Raw genomic sequence first — 20,919 nt, 5'->3', positions numbered from 1 at the left:
TCCCCTGAGCCACCGCCAGTAAAAATAGTTGCCTGAATGAGGTTCTTTTGCAGACATGTCACCTGAAGTCTCGTGCCGTCACAAAGTTTCAGTGGCTGTACGGAAATCCACAATCGGTTTCATATTGTGAATTTCCCATTGGGATTAATAAAGTATCTATCTATCTATCTATCTATCTATCTATCTATCTATCTATCTATCTATCTATCTATCTATTGTTTTCGTACCTTATCAATTGTGAAATGTGTTTTTTGAATAGGTTTGATTCATTGAAGTGATCACTCCTGCTGCGTTCAGTCACTTCACGTGAGCCGCTGTCTTCTGTGATGTTGCGATGTCCACGGGTTTATTTAATGTTAGCTAAGATCCGGCAGTTAAAAGTTTCTGGCCACAGCAATTTTAACTGTGTCCCAAAGTGATCCAAACTGTCGTTTATACCTCGTGTCTTGTCATTAAACTTGTATCTCGCGAATATGGCATTGCAAACGGCAGCGGGTCAGTTCACGTGCTTACATGGGAGGCGTGATGACGCGATATATTTTGATATATATCAAAATACCCGCGCTTTGCAGCGGCGAAGTACCGCTTTAAAATTTTTATTAAGAAGAAAAGTAAACCTTTTTAAACGGAGGGAAAATGAATCAATAATTATTTCTTAAGGATCTCTTTGTATACCATATTGTCAGTTCACCCTTCCGGTTGTAATATGACCAAGCTGTGTGCTGAGCTTACTCTTGAGCATGAAATCTAACGTGGTTTGTGCCCTTCAGAATGAAAACAGCATTTACCTTTTTAATAAAAGGCGAGCTTTTAAGCCTGAGAAATCACCCTGTAAATGCACACGTTTAATTGCACATGTGTTAATATGTATGGTTACACAGTATTAAAAGACACTCAACAATTAACATCATTTACCTTCGTTCCCGCGTTTGACTCGTGCTGTAAATCTCTTCCTTGTTTTCACTTCACGTGATCACGTAGGAGGCGTAATACGTGATGACGTGATACGTGACTCCGCCTCCTCCATTTGAGTATATGGACAAAAAACAGGTTCCAGTTATGACCATTACGCGTAGAATTTCGAAATGAAACCTGCCTAACTTTTGTAAGTAAGCTGTAAGGAATGAGCCTGCCAAATTTCAGCCTTCTACCTACACGGGAAGTTGGAGAAATAGTGATGAGTGAATCAGTCAGTCAGTCAGTCAGTGAGTCAGTGAGGGCTTTGCCTTTTATTAGTATCTATAATAATAAAAGGCAAAGCCCTCACTGACTGACTGACTGACTCACTCACTCACTGACTGACTGACTGACTCATCACTAATTCTCCAACTTCCCGTGTAGGTGGAAGGCTGAAATTTGGCAGGCTCATTCCTTACAGCTTACTTACAAAAGTTAGGCAGGTTTCATTTCGAAATTCAAAGCGTAATGGTCATAACTGGAACCTCTTTTTTGTCCATATACTGTAATGGAAGGCAGCAAGATGGCCGTAGGAGACTGAGTTGCGTGTCGCGTCATCACGCCTCCCACGTAATCACGTGAACTGACTGTGAACTCAGTACGTAGAAAAGAAGGAGGAGCCCCAAAGAGCGCTGAAGAAAACACTCATTACACAATTGACAAGGCAGCGAAACAATAACAAGCGAGTGAGTGACGCATACAAGCATCTTCATAAGACACGAGGTATAAAAAAGCACGGTGTAAACCGTAAGTCTAAATTAACTTTATAGAAACGCTCCCGCTGCCGTTTGCAATACCATATTCGCGAGATACAAGTTTAATGAGAAGACACGAGGTATAAAAAAGCACGGTATAAACCTAACCTTAAATTAACTTTATAGAAACGCTCCCGCTGCCGTTTGCAATGCCATATTCGCGAGATACAAGTTTAATGAGAAGACACGAGGTATAAACTAGAGTTTGCATCACTTTGTAACAGAGTTAAAATTGCTGTAGCGAGAAACTTTTAACTGCCGGGGTCTTAGCTAACATTAAATAAACCCGTGGACATCGCAACATCACACAAGAGAGCGGCTCACGTGAAGTGACTGAACGCAGCAGGAGTGATCACTTCCATGAATCAAACCTGTTCAAAAAACACATTACACAATTGATAAAGTAGGAAAAGAATATGAAACAAAGCACGGTATAAACCGTAACTTCAAATTAAGTTTATAGAAACGCTGCCGTTTGCAATACCATATTCGCCCCTGCGAAGCGCGGTGATTTTGCTATATATATTAAACTATTTCAACCATTGTATGATCTGCTTCTCGCAACTGAAAGAGGGCACCGTGGCAGAAGTTAGCCGACTTGCTCACCAACCACAAGCGTTACCTGGTAGGTAACCACCCATACAATCAGATTGTGAATCAGACTACGAATGCCTGCAATGTAATTACCCCGATCTACATGCTGTCAAATGAACGAACCACACGCTGTAGCACAACGTTAGGGGCTTCGCCTCTACGTCCGAGGATCGATTCCAGTAAGGGAGTGCAGTGACTGTGTACTCCTAATGAGCCCACAATTACGGCGAAACACGTGTCGCATACTATGCATCTTCAAAGCACGGTGTAAACAGTAAGTTTAAATTGAGTTTATAGAAACGCTCCCGCTGCCGTTTGCAATACCATATTAGATGACTTTGTAACAGAGTTAAAATTCCTGGAGCGATAAATTTTTAACTGCCGGGTCATGTCGCGTGTTCTTGGGTAGGTACACCAAAAAATGTATTCATTTATGCATGTAATGGGCAAACAAAAAATGTACTATACCCGAAAGCACTACAGTAGTACTCAATGTATCTTTACTTCTTAAATGTTAATGTTTTACTGTTTAATAATTTATACGCTTCTTATATGTTATTCAGATTCTTTTATCAAAATACCAGTAACAGCGCACTGCACGATAACGTGGAGTGAATATACTTGACATGACCATTCATAGTATTTATCCTCTTTCTCTGTACGTTTACCATTCGTTTGCTCAGAGGTTGATGAGCTTGCTGCTTAATGAGCAGCTCTTCACCCTAGCGTCCCGCTGCTTCTCTTCTTTCGTCGGCATCTTTTCCCGTTAAAACTGATTTTTTTTAAAACTTAGTATGTTTTCTTTAATTTTTCAGTTAAGCTGGCACTTAAGTCTTCAATCTGCCTCAAGAATGATTAGCGGAGGTGGTAGACAATGAAAACGTCAGCCGTACGCATCCGCCACGCACGCACTGGTGCGCGCAGCTGTCAGTTGACTCTACAATAAAATAAAATAAAGATAAAAAGAGCAATAACTTGCAGCACCGCTATTCAATTACACTTGCCTAACGCCTCTCCTAAGGGGAAATACTGTGGGATCTGGGCATCCGTCAAAGCAGCAATCACAAGCCCGATTAGAAAGCGGGAAGCTGTGATTTGTCCTCTCCCTCCCATGTAACAATCGCAGCCCGTGTTGCAACGCACTATGTATGTATATGTATATATGTGTATGTGTGTGTATATGTATGTGTATATATATATATATATATATATATATATATATATATATATATATATATTTGTTCATATGTGTGGGAAAGCAAATAGTAGACGTGACGTAGTATATGTGTACCAAATTTCAAGTCAATAGGTGAAACGGTTTGCGAGCTACAGGTGATTTAAAATCCTGGACAGACAAACGAATAGCCACGGTAGCGTATTATAGAAGAACATTTTACTGTTTAATAATTTATATTTATATGCAATGTGCTTCTTATATATTACTTCATATTCTCATATGATAATGATGTTAATGTTGTTTATATTGATTTCTATGTTATTGTAAGTGCCCTTTATTTGTGGAAAAATAAATTTGGCAATTAAACTTATTTTATACATACATTTTATTTTTTTCTCTTGCACTCAGTGAGCGAATCCACTGGGTAATCAGCTATATATATATATATAGATAGATAGATATGTATGTATGTGTATATATATATATATATATAGATAGATAGATATATGTGTATGTATGTAGATAGATATGTATGTATATGTATATATGTGTATATATATGTAGATATACAAATATGTATATGTATATATGTGTATATATATGTAGATATACAAATAAGTATATGTATATATGTGTATATATATATGTAGATATACAAATATGTATATATATATATGTGTCTGTATGTGTATATATATGTTGATATATGTATATATATATGTGGATGTGTATATGTATATATATATATATGTATATATGTTTATGTATATATATGTTTACATAACCTCTTTAACACACTACTTCTCCGCTGCGAAGCGCGGGTATTTTGCTAGTAGATATATATATATGACAGCAACACTCATAACAATGACAACACAATTACATTGACAATCATGTTACGTTATTTTTAAAATGTTTCCTTTACTTTTTCATAACCTCTTTAACACACTACTTCTCCACTGCGAAGCGCGGGTATTTTGCTAGTGTTTACATAATTTATAGTACACTGTAATATTAAACACTATTCTGTACAATCATAAAACATGCAAAGACTCTGTCTTTTCTTTTTATACATCGTGCGTTTTATTCCCTTAGTGTACTTTAGTAATAGGCCTGCTGTTTGTTAAGATCATGCAGGTTAAGAAAGTTGAACTGAGCGAGAGCTTGAGAGAGAAAAAAACACTCACTTGACAGTGTCTATAGTTTGGGTGCTATCATGACAGGAAAATTTTTTGTTTGTTTGTTTTATTTTGTTTTTTTGCATTATCATCAGAAAGTTTAGTTTTCTTCTTATAATAGCCAAGTAGAATTGCATTTAACTTTTAGTGGCTGAGTCTTTGAATTTGTGTGTGTGCATCATGTTTTGTGCATTTCTGAGCAGGATTTAATTAGAGGATCCCCTTATTCAGCTGCTTATGGTGAAGTTCTATAAATCGTCCTATATGGGTAAAATTTTATTCACCAGCCTAGTTTCATACAAGCCCACTCACCCACAAATTTCTGGCTACACTACTAATAGTAATAATAATAATGCAGTTTTTTTACATTTATGTAGCGCTTTTCTCACCACTAAAAGTGCTCTGTGTGTAGGCAACATTACAGTTTGCGTACAGGGTATGTGCTTTTTATTTTGAGCTATGAAGTGCTGCTTCAGTTTGTTCCCCCAAATCATTCCAGAATCAGCTTTTCTAGTATTCTTAATTTTCCTTTCAGCATAAACTGACAGTTTCTCACATGCCTGCTCAGAACTATTTGTTGCACCGGCAATCAAAGATACAATGTCCCATGACCGCTATCAGACTGGACAAAGGCAGGATCGTAACAACAGTCAGCTTCTTCACAGCGCTGCTGTGCACACTTCTACAATTTGTAGTTCTGAGCAGGCATCAATCACAGTACCAACTGTGGTCATCGCTGTTCTTGTGAAAAGAATGGAGATAAACTGCATCACCTCAGAGAGGGACAGGCATTTAATTGTACCATGTGAACGTCACTGAGAGAATAAAAGTGAATAATAAAAAAAAGAGCTTTTACATGTATCCAAAATTTACACCAGGTGTTACAGATTCAAATAAAATGTATGTTTTTATTATATTGTAGTAATAATAATCACTAGTCTGTGGTGGGCTGGGGCCCTGCCCAGGGTTTATTTCCTGCCTTGTGCCCTGTGTTGGCTGGATTTGACTCCAGCAGACCCCTGTGACCCTGTAGTTAGGATATAGCAGGTTGGATAATGGATGGATGGATAATCACTAGTCAAAACACGGAGCGCCGGGACTCGAACCTGAAACATTTCGGTTATAAGGCAGCAGCTCATACCTCTGCACCATCCAGGAATACATATTAGCTCTCTGTCAATTGGCACTTGAGCTTGGGTTTGTAACTCATTGACAGCAACATGTAAATTCAATTATTGTTATTTTTCTTTTTACTTTGCTTATATTCTTGAATAAAAGCGCACGTGTTTATTTGATATTTGGACTAAAGTCTTCACACATTATACACTTCACGTCATTATTAGTATAACATGAAAAAAATTTCTGCTTTAGGTATGTGTTTAGCATTTCTTGCCTCGAATTTCCTTTCAACCTACACTTACCCAGATCTTCGTAGACACAGAACACGCATGAAGTCCAAATAATGATATACTGTATTATTTATCCTATACAACTCCAGACACCTCACATGCAGATAAGGTTCCTTGGCTTGAGCTGGGAGAACTTTTTGCCCGAGTTGAGCTCCGTCAAGGGGATGGGACAGCAGGCTGCATGCTGCTTGTGCTTTTACAAAACAAAAGACGCTGATGGAGAGATACGAAGTAATTTAAGGTGGACCGCGATTAGGAATTTTTTCATAGGCTTCAGGGATTCTATTGTTAAGTATTTTTTGTATCGCACTATTATCTTTGGTGGACAATTTTGCTTGAAAAAATGTTGTTATAATGAAATTAACATTTTGTTAAAGCAAAATTCGTTTAACATGATGAACGTTTGTATGCGGGCCCGCAAAAAGTTTTCATTATTCTGAAAATTTTGTTACTTTGATATTCACTATAACAGGATTTGACCTGTATAACAGCAATTTTACACTTGCATGTACAGTACACCCCCAAAATTCGCTGGGGTTACGTTCCTAGAGCACCCGCGAATTGTGAAAAAACGCGACTTTTTGATGTGGTTAAAAAATGCCTTTTAAATGCCTATTTTTATAGTTTAAACCCTAAATTCAGTATGCCACCAAAGCACTTTAATTTCATTGCAAACTCAGCTTAATACATTACCTACAAAATTACCTTAATACATTACCTAAAAACAGAATGTAAACTTAAACCCGTATACTGTACAGTACTGTACTGCTATGTCTTCCGTGGTGGTAGAATGTAATATACCGATGTTACCACTATACGTACTGTAATTCATGCAAGCGCATTTTCTTTGGTATGCGCTGTCGTTTTCTTTGTTATAAGTAGAGTAAATACATAATAATTTAATTTAATTAAAATACAGTAAAATGTACGGGTACTCACCAATGATGTACTCATATTGATGATGAAGTAGCTGTGCAGTATGATGCAGAGGATTTAAAACTCCTTGGGTGGCGCCTCTTCTTTAGGCACTTCAGGAGTCGTATGTTTGGACGGATCTTCTTCTGGTGGGGTTTTGTGCTGGCTTTTCTTTATAGGTTTCAGGAACATTGTGATGGGAAGTTGCTACATTGCCTCCTGTAGCGAACTGCTGGTACAATTTCCGTGCTTTCTCACGGATGATGTTACCGTCCAAGGGGATGTTCTTCTTCCTGCAGTCGGTGATCCACAATGCCAAGGCAGATTCCATCCTGACGATATTTTTATTCCTTACAGTCGTTACCTTTTTGGCATTATCACAGAAACTTTCAGATACAGTACTCCAGATTGCTGCTTCGTTCTTCTTTATGTAGCGTGCGGTGCTTTCATTAATGCCATAGTGGCAAGCTACTACAGCATAACTTTTTAGATCCCGGAGCAAATCCAGTAGTTCAACCTTCTCCTGGAGTGTTTTAAACTTCTTCTGGCAGTTAGGCTCAGTGAAAGAAGCCTTAGAAGGTGAAGGGCATTTCGGTGACATCTTGTGCGTTTAAGAATAACAAAATGAATACAATAACAAAAAGGAAAGCACAAGGACACTCAGCTGGAGACGCGTCACATGGCAGCAGTCAATCAGCAACAAGGAGAAATGAATAACGCTCTCGGACTAGCTACTTTCAACATCCCAAACCGCATTTCCCTCAGTGGTGGTAAACCCACTCAGCTGGAGACACGTCACAGGACAGCAGTCATTCAGCAGCAAGGAGAAATGAATAACGCTCTTGGATTGGCTACTTTCACCTTCCCAAACTGCATTTCCCTCAGCAGTTGTTTCCTGTTCTCTCTACAGCACATTATTGCCACGAAAAAAGCCATAAAAAACTGTGGAGGATATTTGCGCTTTCTGCTAACAATAGTTAGGTTCTAAGGGAAAAATCTGCGAGCGACCGAGTCCGCGAACCCTGAACCGCGACTTTGCGGGGGTCTACTGTACATTACGCTCAAAGACTAGTGTAGTAAAAATAAAAACTACAATTGCAGAAAATGTGGTTTGTTTTAGTTTTTGTTACAGTATTTTATTATTTGTGTTTAGTTCCAGTTTTCAGACACATTTTCATTTTTATTTTAGCTTTACTTAACAAAATAATTATTTTTCCATTAACATCATGTTACATTTTGGCTTTTATTAACGGGAATAACACTGGAATTAACAAGAGAGCTTTTATTAGAATTTTGGAATGTGAATTAAACGTGCATTTTGTTTAGCTTTTTTTTGTCAATGCCATATATATTATATGTATCTGTTTTGGATAGAAGTTTAAAATAAAAAAACTTTCATGGTGCTTAGTTTATTATAATTGTACATAATACCAAGATAACACATTAATATGGAATGTGAAATTTATATACTTCAGGTGAGGCAGAAGCTGAGCAAAAATGCTTAAAAGATAAAAATGTCTGTATCAGTTGATTCTGATGACAAGAAAAAGAAATCAGGAGGAATTGGAGGAATCCTACATATGAAATCTTTGAAATTTAAACTTCAATTGGAGAGTTTTGGTAAGAATGAAGGCTAGGACAGAGGCACAGTGCAAAATCAGCGATCAGCAAATAAAGTGATCTTTCTTCAACCCATCTTTAGAAAAAAGAAGCAAAATTTGCCATCATTATTAGCATAAGATCCAAGAGTTTCAGGTGCGCTACAATAATCACACGTGGAAGAATAATTTTAGGGTAACATGTCAGAAACCTATTCAGGCCCACCAGGAAACCAGATAAAGGTCAAGTGAACAACAAAATATACATCGAGATATAAGAAATGGTTTAGGAAAGATACTAAGATGGTCAAGTAAATAATGTACCAGAAGATAGGCTGAATGTAATATACAAAATGTCCTGATGGATGACTAAGAGATGTTTAAGAAATCAGCAGATGTCCTATAACAAGAATGGACAATTGTTATATGCACAGGAATTACAAGGATGGTGGCGCAACTCAAAAGTATAAGAAAAACCAGAATATAATATAACAGACTTTAGTTTATATAAATCATTTGGGTGTAAACCAATGAACCAACCAGAGTAAAATGTATGCATTGATTGACACTGTATGTAAATTCAGTAGTTTACAAAATGAACCTCTATCCTTTGTTTGTTTTCTCGGACCATTCTGACCATGCTGTAACAGACTGCTTTTGAAGAATGCACTCAATAACCTCCAGGACATCTACACTGTCTCTTTATACAGTATTTGTCTCAGGGCACAGTTGAGCAACTAAACATTTCACTACTTATTATACTGTATGTATAGTTTGTATATGACAAACAAAATGAAACCTGGAAAGTTTGTTTCTTTTAAAAATCCAAAATCTTGGACAGGAGGAGGAGGATTGTGCCATCATCATATATACTTCCTGGAAGTGACATCATGATACACAATTTCCTGGAATCATGTGACAGCAAAGCAGATGCATTACTTATCACAAAATGGCCGTAGAAACCACAAACAATCTTCAAGATGACACCGGCTGTGAAGAACAAATTGCTAATCAAAATCATACAAAAAATAATGAAATGATATAAAATGCAGATAACATTCTGCATGAACAAGAAGAATAATAAATGCAAAAAAAATAAATGCAAAACAATCTTTATAAGAATATTCTCTATGGAGGTTATGCATAGAGCTTGGCATTCTTAAGTCTGAATCCATTTGTCATGTTAACCAATTTTTTTTATTCTTTGGTCTCAGTTAAATTGTGTTGTATTGTGTTTTTCTTCTTCTTCAAAGCTTTGGTGTATGAAGTTTCCTGTGGCAACACATTTGTCCACAACAACTTTCTTTACATCCTCATAGATGGCAGTCATATTACTCTTGCATGCATCTTTACCTGAGGATGCCTTAGTGTGGAGAGTTTACTTCAGCTGGTTAGAAGCCTAACAATAGGATTTTGTCTTAGGCACCACTGGAATTTCTGATGAAGGGTAAGTAAAACAAAGTGCTTAAATTACCAGGAATTGTATGGAAAACTGTGTTGATGGCTGGGGTTAGGGTTATGGATAACAAATAGCCCCAGAGAAGTACCTAAATGCACATTTTTCCAACCACCAAGAGTCACATGGTCCATATCTTATTGACTCTTAGTTATTGTAGTGCAATACATTATGTTACACTGGCTGGAAATTCATGTGAGACTCTCTGTCACCGTCCTTGTATAGATTACTTCATACACAAATTGACTTCATTGTTTACAGCAAATATATTGACTCGTTCAGGGGCAACTGGGCAACAGACAACTCAGTGAAAAGACAACTCGGCAACAGACAACTCGGTGAAAACACAAGTGGGCGACAGACAACTCGGCGAAAGGACAACTTGGCGAAAGACAACTCGGCGAAAGGACAACTTGGCGAAAGGACAATTGGGCGAAAGGACAACTCGGCGAAAAACAACTTGGCGAAAAGAAAACTCGCCGACATCCTTTACCAGTTAGGTAATAGTTAGGTTCAAAGAGATTTTTTAATGATATTTAAATGACAACGTAGGGTGCCGGAAAATCCACAGAATCACCAGCTTTATGAGACTCCCAATACGTTGAGAGTAAAGATATTCCTTAAGCTGTACTCGCAGGTCACCTCTTGTATTCTAAATATCGTTATCATACGATTACAATCAATACAATTTATATAAAGGATTAGCAATTTTGGATGCAGAAGATAATGCAAGATAGAGTTTGTTCCATCTGCAGAATAAAGTTCGTTCGTCAATTACATAAATTTATTTTCAATATTTTAAATCACGTTGTCATTTAAATATAATTAAAAAATCTCTTTGAACCTATCTATTACCTAACTGGCAAAGGATGTCGACGAGTTGTATTTCGCCAAATTGTTTCTTCGCCGAATTGTCTTTTGCCAACTTGTCTTTTGCCGAGTAGTCTTCTCGCTGAGTTGCCCTTTCGCCGAGTTGTCTTTTCGCCGAGTTGACTGTCACCCAGTTGCCACCGAACCATATTGACTATACTTTGTCATTATATTCAGAAGTTAAATATGGTGTCCCATAGTGCTCAGTACTCACACTTTTACTGTTTTCACTTTACATGCTTCCCTTGAATTATTATTAAAAAAGCAAAACATTAATTTTTACTCAGATGGTACTCAGCTACACCTTTCTTTCAGATCAAATTAAGCTTCTGCTAGAGTGTCCTTAATTAATTGTGTCACTGAATCAAAAGAATAAATGAATGATAACTGTATATCTCTTAATATAGAAGAAATAGAAACAGAATTTATTGGAGGAAATGATACAGACTGCAACAATATTTGGCGGCCACTTTTTAACTTGGTAGATTTAAACATTAGTTTACTGAATCAGCACACCATTTTTGGCACGATTATAGAAAACAGTCTTTTTTTAAACACACTTTACAAAACTACCTGAAACCTGTTTTTTTCAACTTATGAATTTTGGAAAATTAATATGGTTTCTAAATATGTGGGAATACTAAAAAATTAATTCATGCTTTTATTTCTACTAGGATTGACTACTGTAATGCATTATTCACATGCAGTTCAAACGTTATTTATATGCCACTTTCATTTATTTCAAAACACTGCTGAAAGAATGATTACTAGAAGCTGAAAGAATGAACACATAATCCCTCTTCTTAAGACTTGACAATGATTAACATATACAGTAAGCTTAGGACTATTTATATAACATATCAAGTCTGGACCACACTTATCTACTGTACCTGAACTTATCATGATATACAACCTAGAATATGTGCTTGAAGATCTCAGCATGCCAGTTTACTAAAGATTCCAAGGATAATAAAAAAAAAGTGAGAGGTCAAGCTTTTAGCTACCATGGTCCCAAATCTGTGGAACAATCTTCCTTCTTGTATAAAAGATGCCCTTTTGGTTTCAGGTTTTCAAGCTAGACTGAAGACTCACCACTACAGAATAGTGTGTCCTGATTAGAGCTGTTGATAAGCTGTGTATAATGCATCTATAACGTTCACGATCCCTCTTCACTAGATTCTGTATGGCTGTTGCTGTCTGGAGTTTTTTCCTTTCTTCTGTTGTTAACTGGTTATATCTCAAAGTAATATTAACATATATATGGTGAGGCTCCTTTTATGTCATTCATTTGAAATTGCTTTGTTTTTCCATATTTTAACTAGTCTATATCTTTATGTTTCTGAATTATGCAATTAGCAATTTGAAAAGATTTTAAATTGATTTTGTCTGCGAACTTGTTATAGCATTCTGAATCTGCACTAAGTTAAGACCCTTACACACTAATTTAATAGAAAATGACAGCATCATTAAACACTGGATGGGAATGAACCTTCACAGGACACACTCATACACATACCCCTACTCATATACAATTTAAGAGTATACCGTGATGCTGCTTTAAATGATAAAATAATTTTGGCATTCTTATTTCTTTCAAATTTAGTAATGCTTTCTTTATAGTTTTAAAGTCACCCTGTTAACACTGATGCTAGGAGCTATTACTGCAAAGAACCCCACTATCTTCCTTCCGCAACAGGTTGGCAGTATATTTGTGATGCTCGGTCACTCTTTTCCCCATGCTTGGATGGAAACATGGAAACATACATTTAGAACTGGGGGACATGCTAACTTTCCCACTTTCCTTCCAAATTTCTGCACTACTCATTTCTCTTAGAATTATTTTATAATGAAATCCAGAGATTTTAATTAACTGATATCACTTGCTGTCAATTGTCAAAAATTATATAATGTAGTTATTTTCAGAAAATAATGAATAATGACAACAGAAAGGTAAAACATTTTTCTTACTTCACTCCATTCACTTGTTACCCACTCAGGGCAGGCAAAATCATTGCAAGTCTGAGTCATAATCCTTTGTTTCTCATTACATTCTCGCTCAGCAAGACGGCGTCCAAGGTTGTTCATACAGTAAGAATCTCTAGTCCTGGTTCCACTTCCGCAGCTCTTGGAACACTGTAAAAAACAAAGTGTGGTATAACCTAGGAGAGTATGTTTTCATTTTCATAAAAATAATATATACAGCAAGAAACACATTAAGATGATGATCAGATACTCTTGTGTTCACATTGATTCCTTAGTTCATATCGAATGCAATGCATTATTACCATCATCGCTTACACAATCCAGTAATATGTGTTATTCAGTACATACTGCACGTAGAATCATGGCTACTAATCAATGATCTGCATATTTTGCTTTTATTTGCAGTAACTTTTAAAAATTACATAGTGAATGACCTATTTTTGACTGATGCCTCACCATGAATCTTAGGAAGACTTGAACACATTTTGCATTATGAGTCTCACATACCAGTGCTATAGACAAAATTATATAGCAAACTACTGAATGTATTGCAATTTCTATACGCACAATTATCTGGCAAATATTTATATACATACATATATATATATATGGAAGTGAATGTCTGTGATAGGGTTTGCATATTTGTAGCTGGAAATCCACAAAGGGGGAAAATAAATCACATATTTCCAAATAGTTTTTTATTCCTAAGCTTTTGACTCCTATCAGGAATAATCATCAGTGGAAAATGATTAGACTTACAGGAATGCAAGGCAATATATAGCAAATAAGGAGGGAAGGATAGGTGCATGTGGGGGGTGGGGGAGGGATTGATGAGGTGGGGTTCAGAGGGTGTTGGTCATAAAATCTTATTTATTATGTGCATCTTCTTTTTTTCAAGTCTGCATATGCTGGGCTCATGTCCAAATGTCTGTTAACGATGTTTTAATTGGATTGCCACGTTCTCTAGCACTTTTAGTATTAGCCTTGAATTTTACTTGCACTGAGTCCCATTTAAATGTATGTCTGATCGACTTTTATGTGTGTAAATCAGAGACTATGGGTCCTTTCCTCTGACTGCATTGCAATGTTCCTGTATATGTGTGTGAAATGTTTTTGACGTTTGTCCCATGCATACCACTGGACATGAATCACATGGTATGCTATAAACCACATTCTGTGTCCCTGCTGCTGATTTCCTACTTTAAGCATTAAAAAGGACTGTGCACAGGGTTTGTAGGCTTGTGCACTATTTTGATGGTTGATCTGGACAGGAGATGTGCTGTACCTTCTGATACCCCATGATGATAAGGAGGTGTGTGCCTAGTGGGATGTGGGGTCAGGTTGTAGTCGATTGTTTGCTGGGTTCTCTGGCATCTCCTATGTAAGCATTATTTGATGAATGCCTTTTGGTAGCCGTTTGATGTGAACAGTTGGAAAAGATAGTGCCTTTCATTCTTTTTAGTCTCCTTGGAATTACAATGGGTGTGAACTCTTCTGAACAGAGTCTTAACACAGCTCTGTTTATGCGATGATGGGTGATTGCTAGCAAAGTGTAATATTTTATCTGCATAATATTCCTTATGATAAACACCTGTAATCAGGGTGGTGTCGTTACCTTTTTCAATGGATACGTTCAGAAAATTGATGCATCAGTTGGATTGCAGAAAATATTGTGTTGATGTGGTTGTGAAAATCATTCAGCTGGTCACTTTTTAATAAGACGAATGTGTCGTCAACATAGCGTATACAAAGATTAGGTTAGGCACCACAAATCCCCCTTCTTCTCACTCCCCTGCTCCGATGTCAGTACAGTATGTATAAATTAAAGGAATGAATACCAGTACCATGTACTGACATGTGGCAAGGTGTAGTGAAACATGTAGTTTGAAACTTATACATAAAATTTTATTTCTCATTTTTTTTAAACATAGGATATAAATATGGTACTGGATATGTATGTAATTCTTTAGGTTTGCACTTAACCTTTTTGTATTATTGTTTTGAAATGTAAAAAAAAAAAAAATTACAAGAAATTGCCACCCTGATCAAAGCAGTGCCTGATGCAATTGCCTCATCACTGGCCCTGGATGCAAGAATATTTTTTAATGTGTTAGACAGGCCACATTAATTGCAAAAATTAATGCGTTAACTTTCCCAGGCCTATATTATATATATATATACATACACAAACATGAATCAAATGGGCAGCAGACATTCTCTGTCTGAGCTTTACGTAGCAGTGGAAAAATGTAATTCTGTGTGTACAATAAGTAGTGTTTATTGGCTCAGTATTCAGACTTTGTTAGTTTCTAGTATGTGTACAAATTTAGAAATAGAAAGTTTACTGGACTGGCTTTACTTGTATCAATTTAATTGTAACTGAAAAACTACATTACATTCGCCAGTGAACCATTCAAATCTATGATATATTGTATGTGAATTTATTACTTTTGGGTTATACTCATGAATACTAGTTTGCATCTCTAGACTCATATTCAGTAAACTGTTTTACCCATATTGCCGAAACTGTGTGTCTCTGCTATCCAGTTCATTTAACATACATGAGTACATGTCATATTACTGTAGAGACATGCTTTGTGCATCAAGGCATCGAAACACTAAATAATTTTTATTTTGATATTAAAAAATGGATGAGCTCATTTCATCGCCAGTGTACACAAGTCAAATAGCCCCTTACTTGCTACAATTGCCAGTATTTCAGGTGGTGCAGTTTCCTCCATGACATGAACTGTATATGCCAGTTAAAAATGATGGATGGATGTCACACTAACATCAGTAGACATCCAATCAGGTCATGGTATTAAGAACTAATTCATCATGCCATGTACAAGTGAAACAATTACAACTCTTCCTGACAATAATGGAATACAGTAATCCCTCGCTATATCGCGCTTTGCCTTTCGCGGCTTCACTCCATCGCGGATTTTATATGTAAGCATATTTAAATATATATCGCGGATTTTTTGCTGGTTCGCGGATTTCTGCGGACAATGGGTCTTTTAATTTCTGGTACATGCTTCCTCAGTTGGTTTGCCCAGTTGATTTCATACAAGGGACGCTATTGGCAGATGGCTGAGAAGCTACCCAGCTTACTTTTCTGTCTCTCTTGTGCTGACTTTCTCTGATCCTGACGTAGGGGGATTGAGCAGGGGGGCTGTTCGCACACCTAGACGATAAGGACGCTCGTCTAAAAATGCTGAAAGATTATCTTCACGTTGCTATCTTTTGTGCAGCTGCTTCCTGAAACGACATGCTGCACAGTGCTTCGCATACTTAAAAGCTCGAAGGGCACGTATTGATTTTTGATTGAAAAACAAACTCTGTCTCTCTCTCCCTGCTCCTGACAGAGGGGGTGTGAGCTGCCGCCTTCAACAGCTTTGTGCCGCGGTGCTTCGCATACTTAAAAGCAAACAGCCCTATTGATTTGTTTGCTTTCCTCTGTCTTTCTGACAGACTCTGCTCCTGACGCGCACTCCTTTGAAGAGGAAAATATGTTTGCATTCTTTTAATTGTGAGACGGAACTGTCATCTCTGTCTTGTCATGGAGCACAGTTTAAACTTTTGAAAAAGAGACAAATGTTTGTTTGCAGTGTTTGAATAACGTTCCTGTCTCTCTACAACCTCCTGTGTTTCTGCGCAAATCTGTGACGCAAGCATGACAATATAAAAATAACCATATAAACATATGGTTTCTACTTCGCAGATTTTCTTATTTCGCGAGTGGCTCTGGAACGCAACCCCCGCGATGGAGGAGGGATTACTGTAAATCTGCCAATAACGAAAGTGTGTTTTTCTTTTCTTTTTTTTTTTTTTTTTTTATATGAGTATGACAACCATGGTTCTCCTACCAAAAAATATCCAAAGATGACATCTACTGTTTTTTTGGAAATGTGTGAAAGCAGTGCTGTGGAACTGTGAGTAATTTTTTGTGGAGTTTTTTTCATGTATTATTGTGCCTTCCAAAATAATATGTCCACCTGCACTCGGTACTACTGATACAGTAAAAAAGCTAGTACCCTTTTGGCATTTAGGTTGACATTGCAATTCTTCACTTGAGTTTCTCTTTTTTATTTAGACCTTACCTGTGACCATGATGAATAATGCCAGCTAGTCAAATGACAGTCCCCATGACAAGCCTCTCTGACTGGAGGTTTAGATTGGTCGCCACAAAATCTGCTGTTCACTGGCTCACTCTGTGACTTTGAAACACTGTACTTCATGCACTGAATGTCTTGAGTTTTATAACCTGGGCCACATTTTGATGAGCATTCACTTTTACCAACTACATTCCATCTGGAAGGAAAAAGTATTTAGAATGTGTTGCAAACACGCAAATTTAAGAATGATACCCTAAGTATCAATTTAATATTTGTTAAATACCTGTAAATACAGTAAGAAAGTAATGAACCTCAAGTGTGCACATTACCTTTTTAAATTTCTGGAAAAAAAGCATAATGGAAATCATACTATCAATATATCATACTAATTATTTCCACTAGCATTACTAATAGCAGTTTACAGTAATTTATCTGTATTTTCAATACTGAAGACAAATTACAGATGATTTTATTGCATTAAAAGACTAGCTTCTGACTTGAATTCATTATTTCAAGGCACATGAATTGTGTTGTTTCACAAGAAGTTACCAATGCAGGGATATTTAAGATACCACTGCAGTAGACATAACGGCCTAGTTTCAAAATATAATTTTTAAAAAGCAAACAGTATATGTAGCAATTTTGAAATACAAAGACAATTGTTTTTCCTACACTCCCCCTGTTCATCTTTACCTGCTTTTTGGATTATATAAGCAATCTGACATTACCTAGAAGAAAGTGGAATTAGTTTACAACGAACAGGCTGATAACAGGTGCTTTTTGCCAAAAACTTTGCTGTTTTGAAAGAGTAACGCAGAAGAAAAGTTATGGCTCACAATGTGTGATATCCACTTTAAATGTTGAATTCTGGAGGCTTGGTTTTGGCTTTACTGGTCCCAGTTTAATACAAATTGCACATACATTTTGAAATTCTTTTTAAATTTTACAGTTAAAGCCAGTTTGGTCTAACAGTTAATTATTAACAAAATACCACTTCCATTTCAAGTAGAAGGTGATCTTGAATATAAAGTTCAACAGATTTTAGATTCAAAGAGTGGAGGCTGCTGATTATACTATCTGTTTCATTGGCAGGATTATGGTCATGAAAAATGTTCACAGGAGTCAGCTTTGAATGTTCATGCTGGTTTCATAGATTGCTTTCTGAAAAGCCTAGAATCCACACCTTAGGAGGAAGGGCTGAATCAAGAATCTTAATTTCTTTTTCTTGGAAACTTGCTGTCCAATTTTTACATGTACAACACTTATTTTTTCATGTTTATCATTTTCAAAGTTAATGCAATGATACTGTTTTGTACTCTTCTTTAATTCCTGGGCATTGCCAGGAATAGGCATTTGACTCATACTAGGATGTCACTAATTCATGGATATTTAAAGTGGTGTCACACCAGACATCCTAGGTCATCAGAACTTCACTGTCTAACCTTTCCAATGACTCTGTCATAACCAACTGTGGACCCCTCTGACAGCTATTTTCTATGGAAATGTTGCAAACTAAAGTAACAGGAGTTTTTATTTATTTATTTTTTTTCCTCTTTGACCACCATCCATTGTCTGAATTTGAATGATTATGAACATTACATTGTCGTGCTTTGTTAATGATAATCACTGAAACTGCTTGATTTTATAGTTTATTTAACAGACCAAGTGTGTTTACATATGCTAAATGAATTTGTTGTAAATATATACAAGTACTCTAAGTCTGAATGCTACCTTCCGTACTCTAAACATTATTAATACTTTTTATTTGCTTGTTTAGGTTTATATTTTATTTATTCAGCAAAAACATCTCTTAAAAAAACTACATTTTTTACTAAGTGGGAAAAAAACTCTCTAAAACAGAAGAGTTTAGAAGAGTCTTTACTCCAAAGTGACACAAATCAAATCTTTGTATTACAGTGGCTTACAAAATTTTACAGCTGATGTACTCAGACACTTTATGTCTTGGCCAGGGTCTCACTGTGTGTCAGCGGGGTGAAGGGGGACAATCTAAAGCAGTAACCTTACATTTTGTAGTCTACATTACTCGCACATAGGTTACAATTGTAATAGCTAATGTATTTTCACACAAATTAGGAAAATTGCTTATAAACAGTGATATACCATATAAGCTTTGAAGATCATAATTTTTTTTAGAAAGTAATCTGCTAATCATTTCATTTTAGTGGAGCTTGTGGAGGTGCCATTCGCAGAAATGGTATAAGGTAAAAATACAGTAAAGAACAGAAAGAATAGTTATGCCATATTTTGAAAATAAGACTTAACACATTATACTTTTTCAATGTACTGTTCATATATATTTTACAATAATAATAATAATAAATTCAAATCCAAGCAAAAAAATGTTTTTTACAGTTTTAACTGTACAATCACTTAGGAAATTTAGAACAAATTCTAATTTCTCACACTGCTGGTCATTTGCTTACCTTAATTCACAATCTGAGTTGCAGGGCTCTGTGACCAAAGCTGGTAGGGGCAGATTTTCACATCTTTGATCAGAAACAACAAGGTGATCATTTTTGCGGATACAAATTGCTTTTTGTTTCTTTTCTCCTTATAGAGTAACATGAAATTTTTTAAAAAGAAAAAAAAAGAATAGACTTCAAAATAATACAATACCACCAAAACCCTCTATATTCAGATAAATGCTAGAAGTATCAAAAATTGCCCTTTTAATTAGAAATAAAGCACACAATATAGAATAAAGAAAGGAGTATACAAAAAGATAACTCAATTTTAGACAAAATAAAATTCTGCACCCTGTCTGGGCCTGAGTAAAACAATCTACCCACTGGGGAGATTTGCCCATTAGACTAATTCAAAGTACCATTAAGCTCCTCCTCTCTCATCATCTCTTTGTCATTTGACCTAGGCGTCTTCCCAAAGGTGAATCTTCACCCCAAATCTAGATTCTGAATCTAGAATCTAGATTCTGGATCTTAATGCGAATTCAAACCCCAATGATGAGTTAACTTCCAGGCAAGTTATAGAACCACTTCCTGGGTTCCACTTTGGTTACACACACAAATGGCTAAAAGTTGCTCTATTTGACTACTGATATACAGGTAACCATAGGCCTTCAGTTGCCTCTAAATGTGTCACAGTCAGACTATTGTTTCTAATTATTTTATACATTTTCCTTGACCTCAAAAATTATTTAGATTTTGTTTAAGTTGTTTTAGAAATCAAGTAATTTTGTGGTCACATCTATTTTGGTGTCTAATACATTTATAACATTGCTGAAAAAACTGGTGCACTCCGGTGACGCCATTTTGTTTTTCTTATGGACGCTGCCATTTTGAGGAGTATTTGTGGACAGTTGCTATGCTATTGCTAGGCAGGGTCAACTGGAAACTTGCAGCATTTTAACATTTCTAGGTCAACAGTATAATGGTCACATCATGAACTTACTCTTTGTTCTTGATTGGATGAACCCCAAATCATCAAACTTTGATTCCTTTGTTCTTTTGAAGAATTTTTTTTTTTTTTAGAATTACCGCACTCTATTGAGTCTTGGTTATTGGTTTTTGACTTCCTGGTTACAACATGCTGTTGGTTGCTTTAGTTATGATTAATCTCCTGGTTGCTTTAGTTATGATTAATTAATTATGATTCTTTTCTACTGTTCTGTGTAGTCAATTACAAAAGAATTACTGGCACAGGATTTGTCAGGGACATAACAGTTAAATATTATTATTTAAAATGCATGGGACTAAATTAGTGTGCGCTGCATGCTGATAATTAACATTTTGTTTTTTCAGTGAATTATTAAACCATTCAATTCTCAAATACTGAGCAAAGTTCCATATTAATTAACCAGAAGCAAAAAAAAATCATGTAACACATTGCATTCTGCATTCTCTAAGTTTCTTAAGACCATTAGGCTTCTTT

The 20,919-nt window shown here is 36.2% G+C and overlaps 1 protein-coding gene across 2 annotated transcripts in view; it reads right to left on the bottom strand.

The window, feature by feature from the left end:
• The window catches only part of LOC114658728 (A disintegrin and metalloproteinase with thrombospondin motifs 20-like), a 403,005-nt gene that overhangs the window by 140,203 nt on the left and 241,883 nt on the right, over window positions 1-20,919 (bottom strand). For both annotated transcript variants that reach the window (XM_028810774.2, XM_051919511.1), the window contains exons 19-21: window positions 19,455-19,581; window positions 16,996-17,206; window positions 12,878-13,042 (exon numbers count right to left, since the gene is read on the bottom strand). In XM_028810774.2, the coding sequence (XP_028666607.2) occupies window positions 12,878-13,042; window positions 16,996-17,206; window positions 19,455-19,581 (503 nt within the window). The remainder of the gene's footprint in view (window positions 1-12,877; window positions 13,043-16,995; window positions 17,207-19,454; window positions 19,582-20,919) is intronic.

This window comes from Erpetoichthys calabaricus, chromosome 1 (genome assembly GCF_900747795.2).
Source record: "Erpetoichthys calabaricus chromosome 1, fErpCal1.3, whole genome shotgun sequence".
Lineage (NCBI taxonomy): Eukaryota > Metazoa > Chordata > Cladistia > Polypteriformes > Polypteridae > Erpetoichthys > Erpetoichthys calabaricus.
The sequence above is the reverse complement of the archived record's forward strand: the minus strand, read 5'-3'. Positions and strand labels throughout refer to the sequence as shown.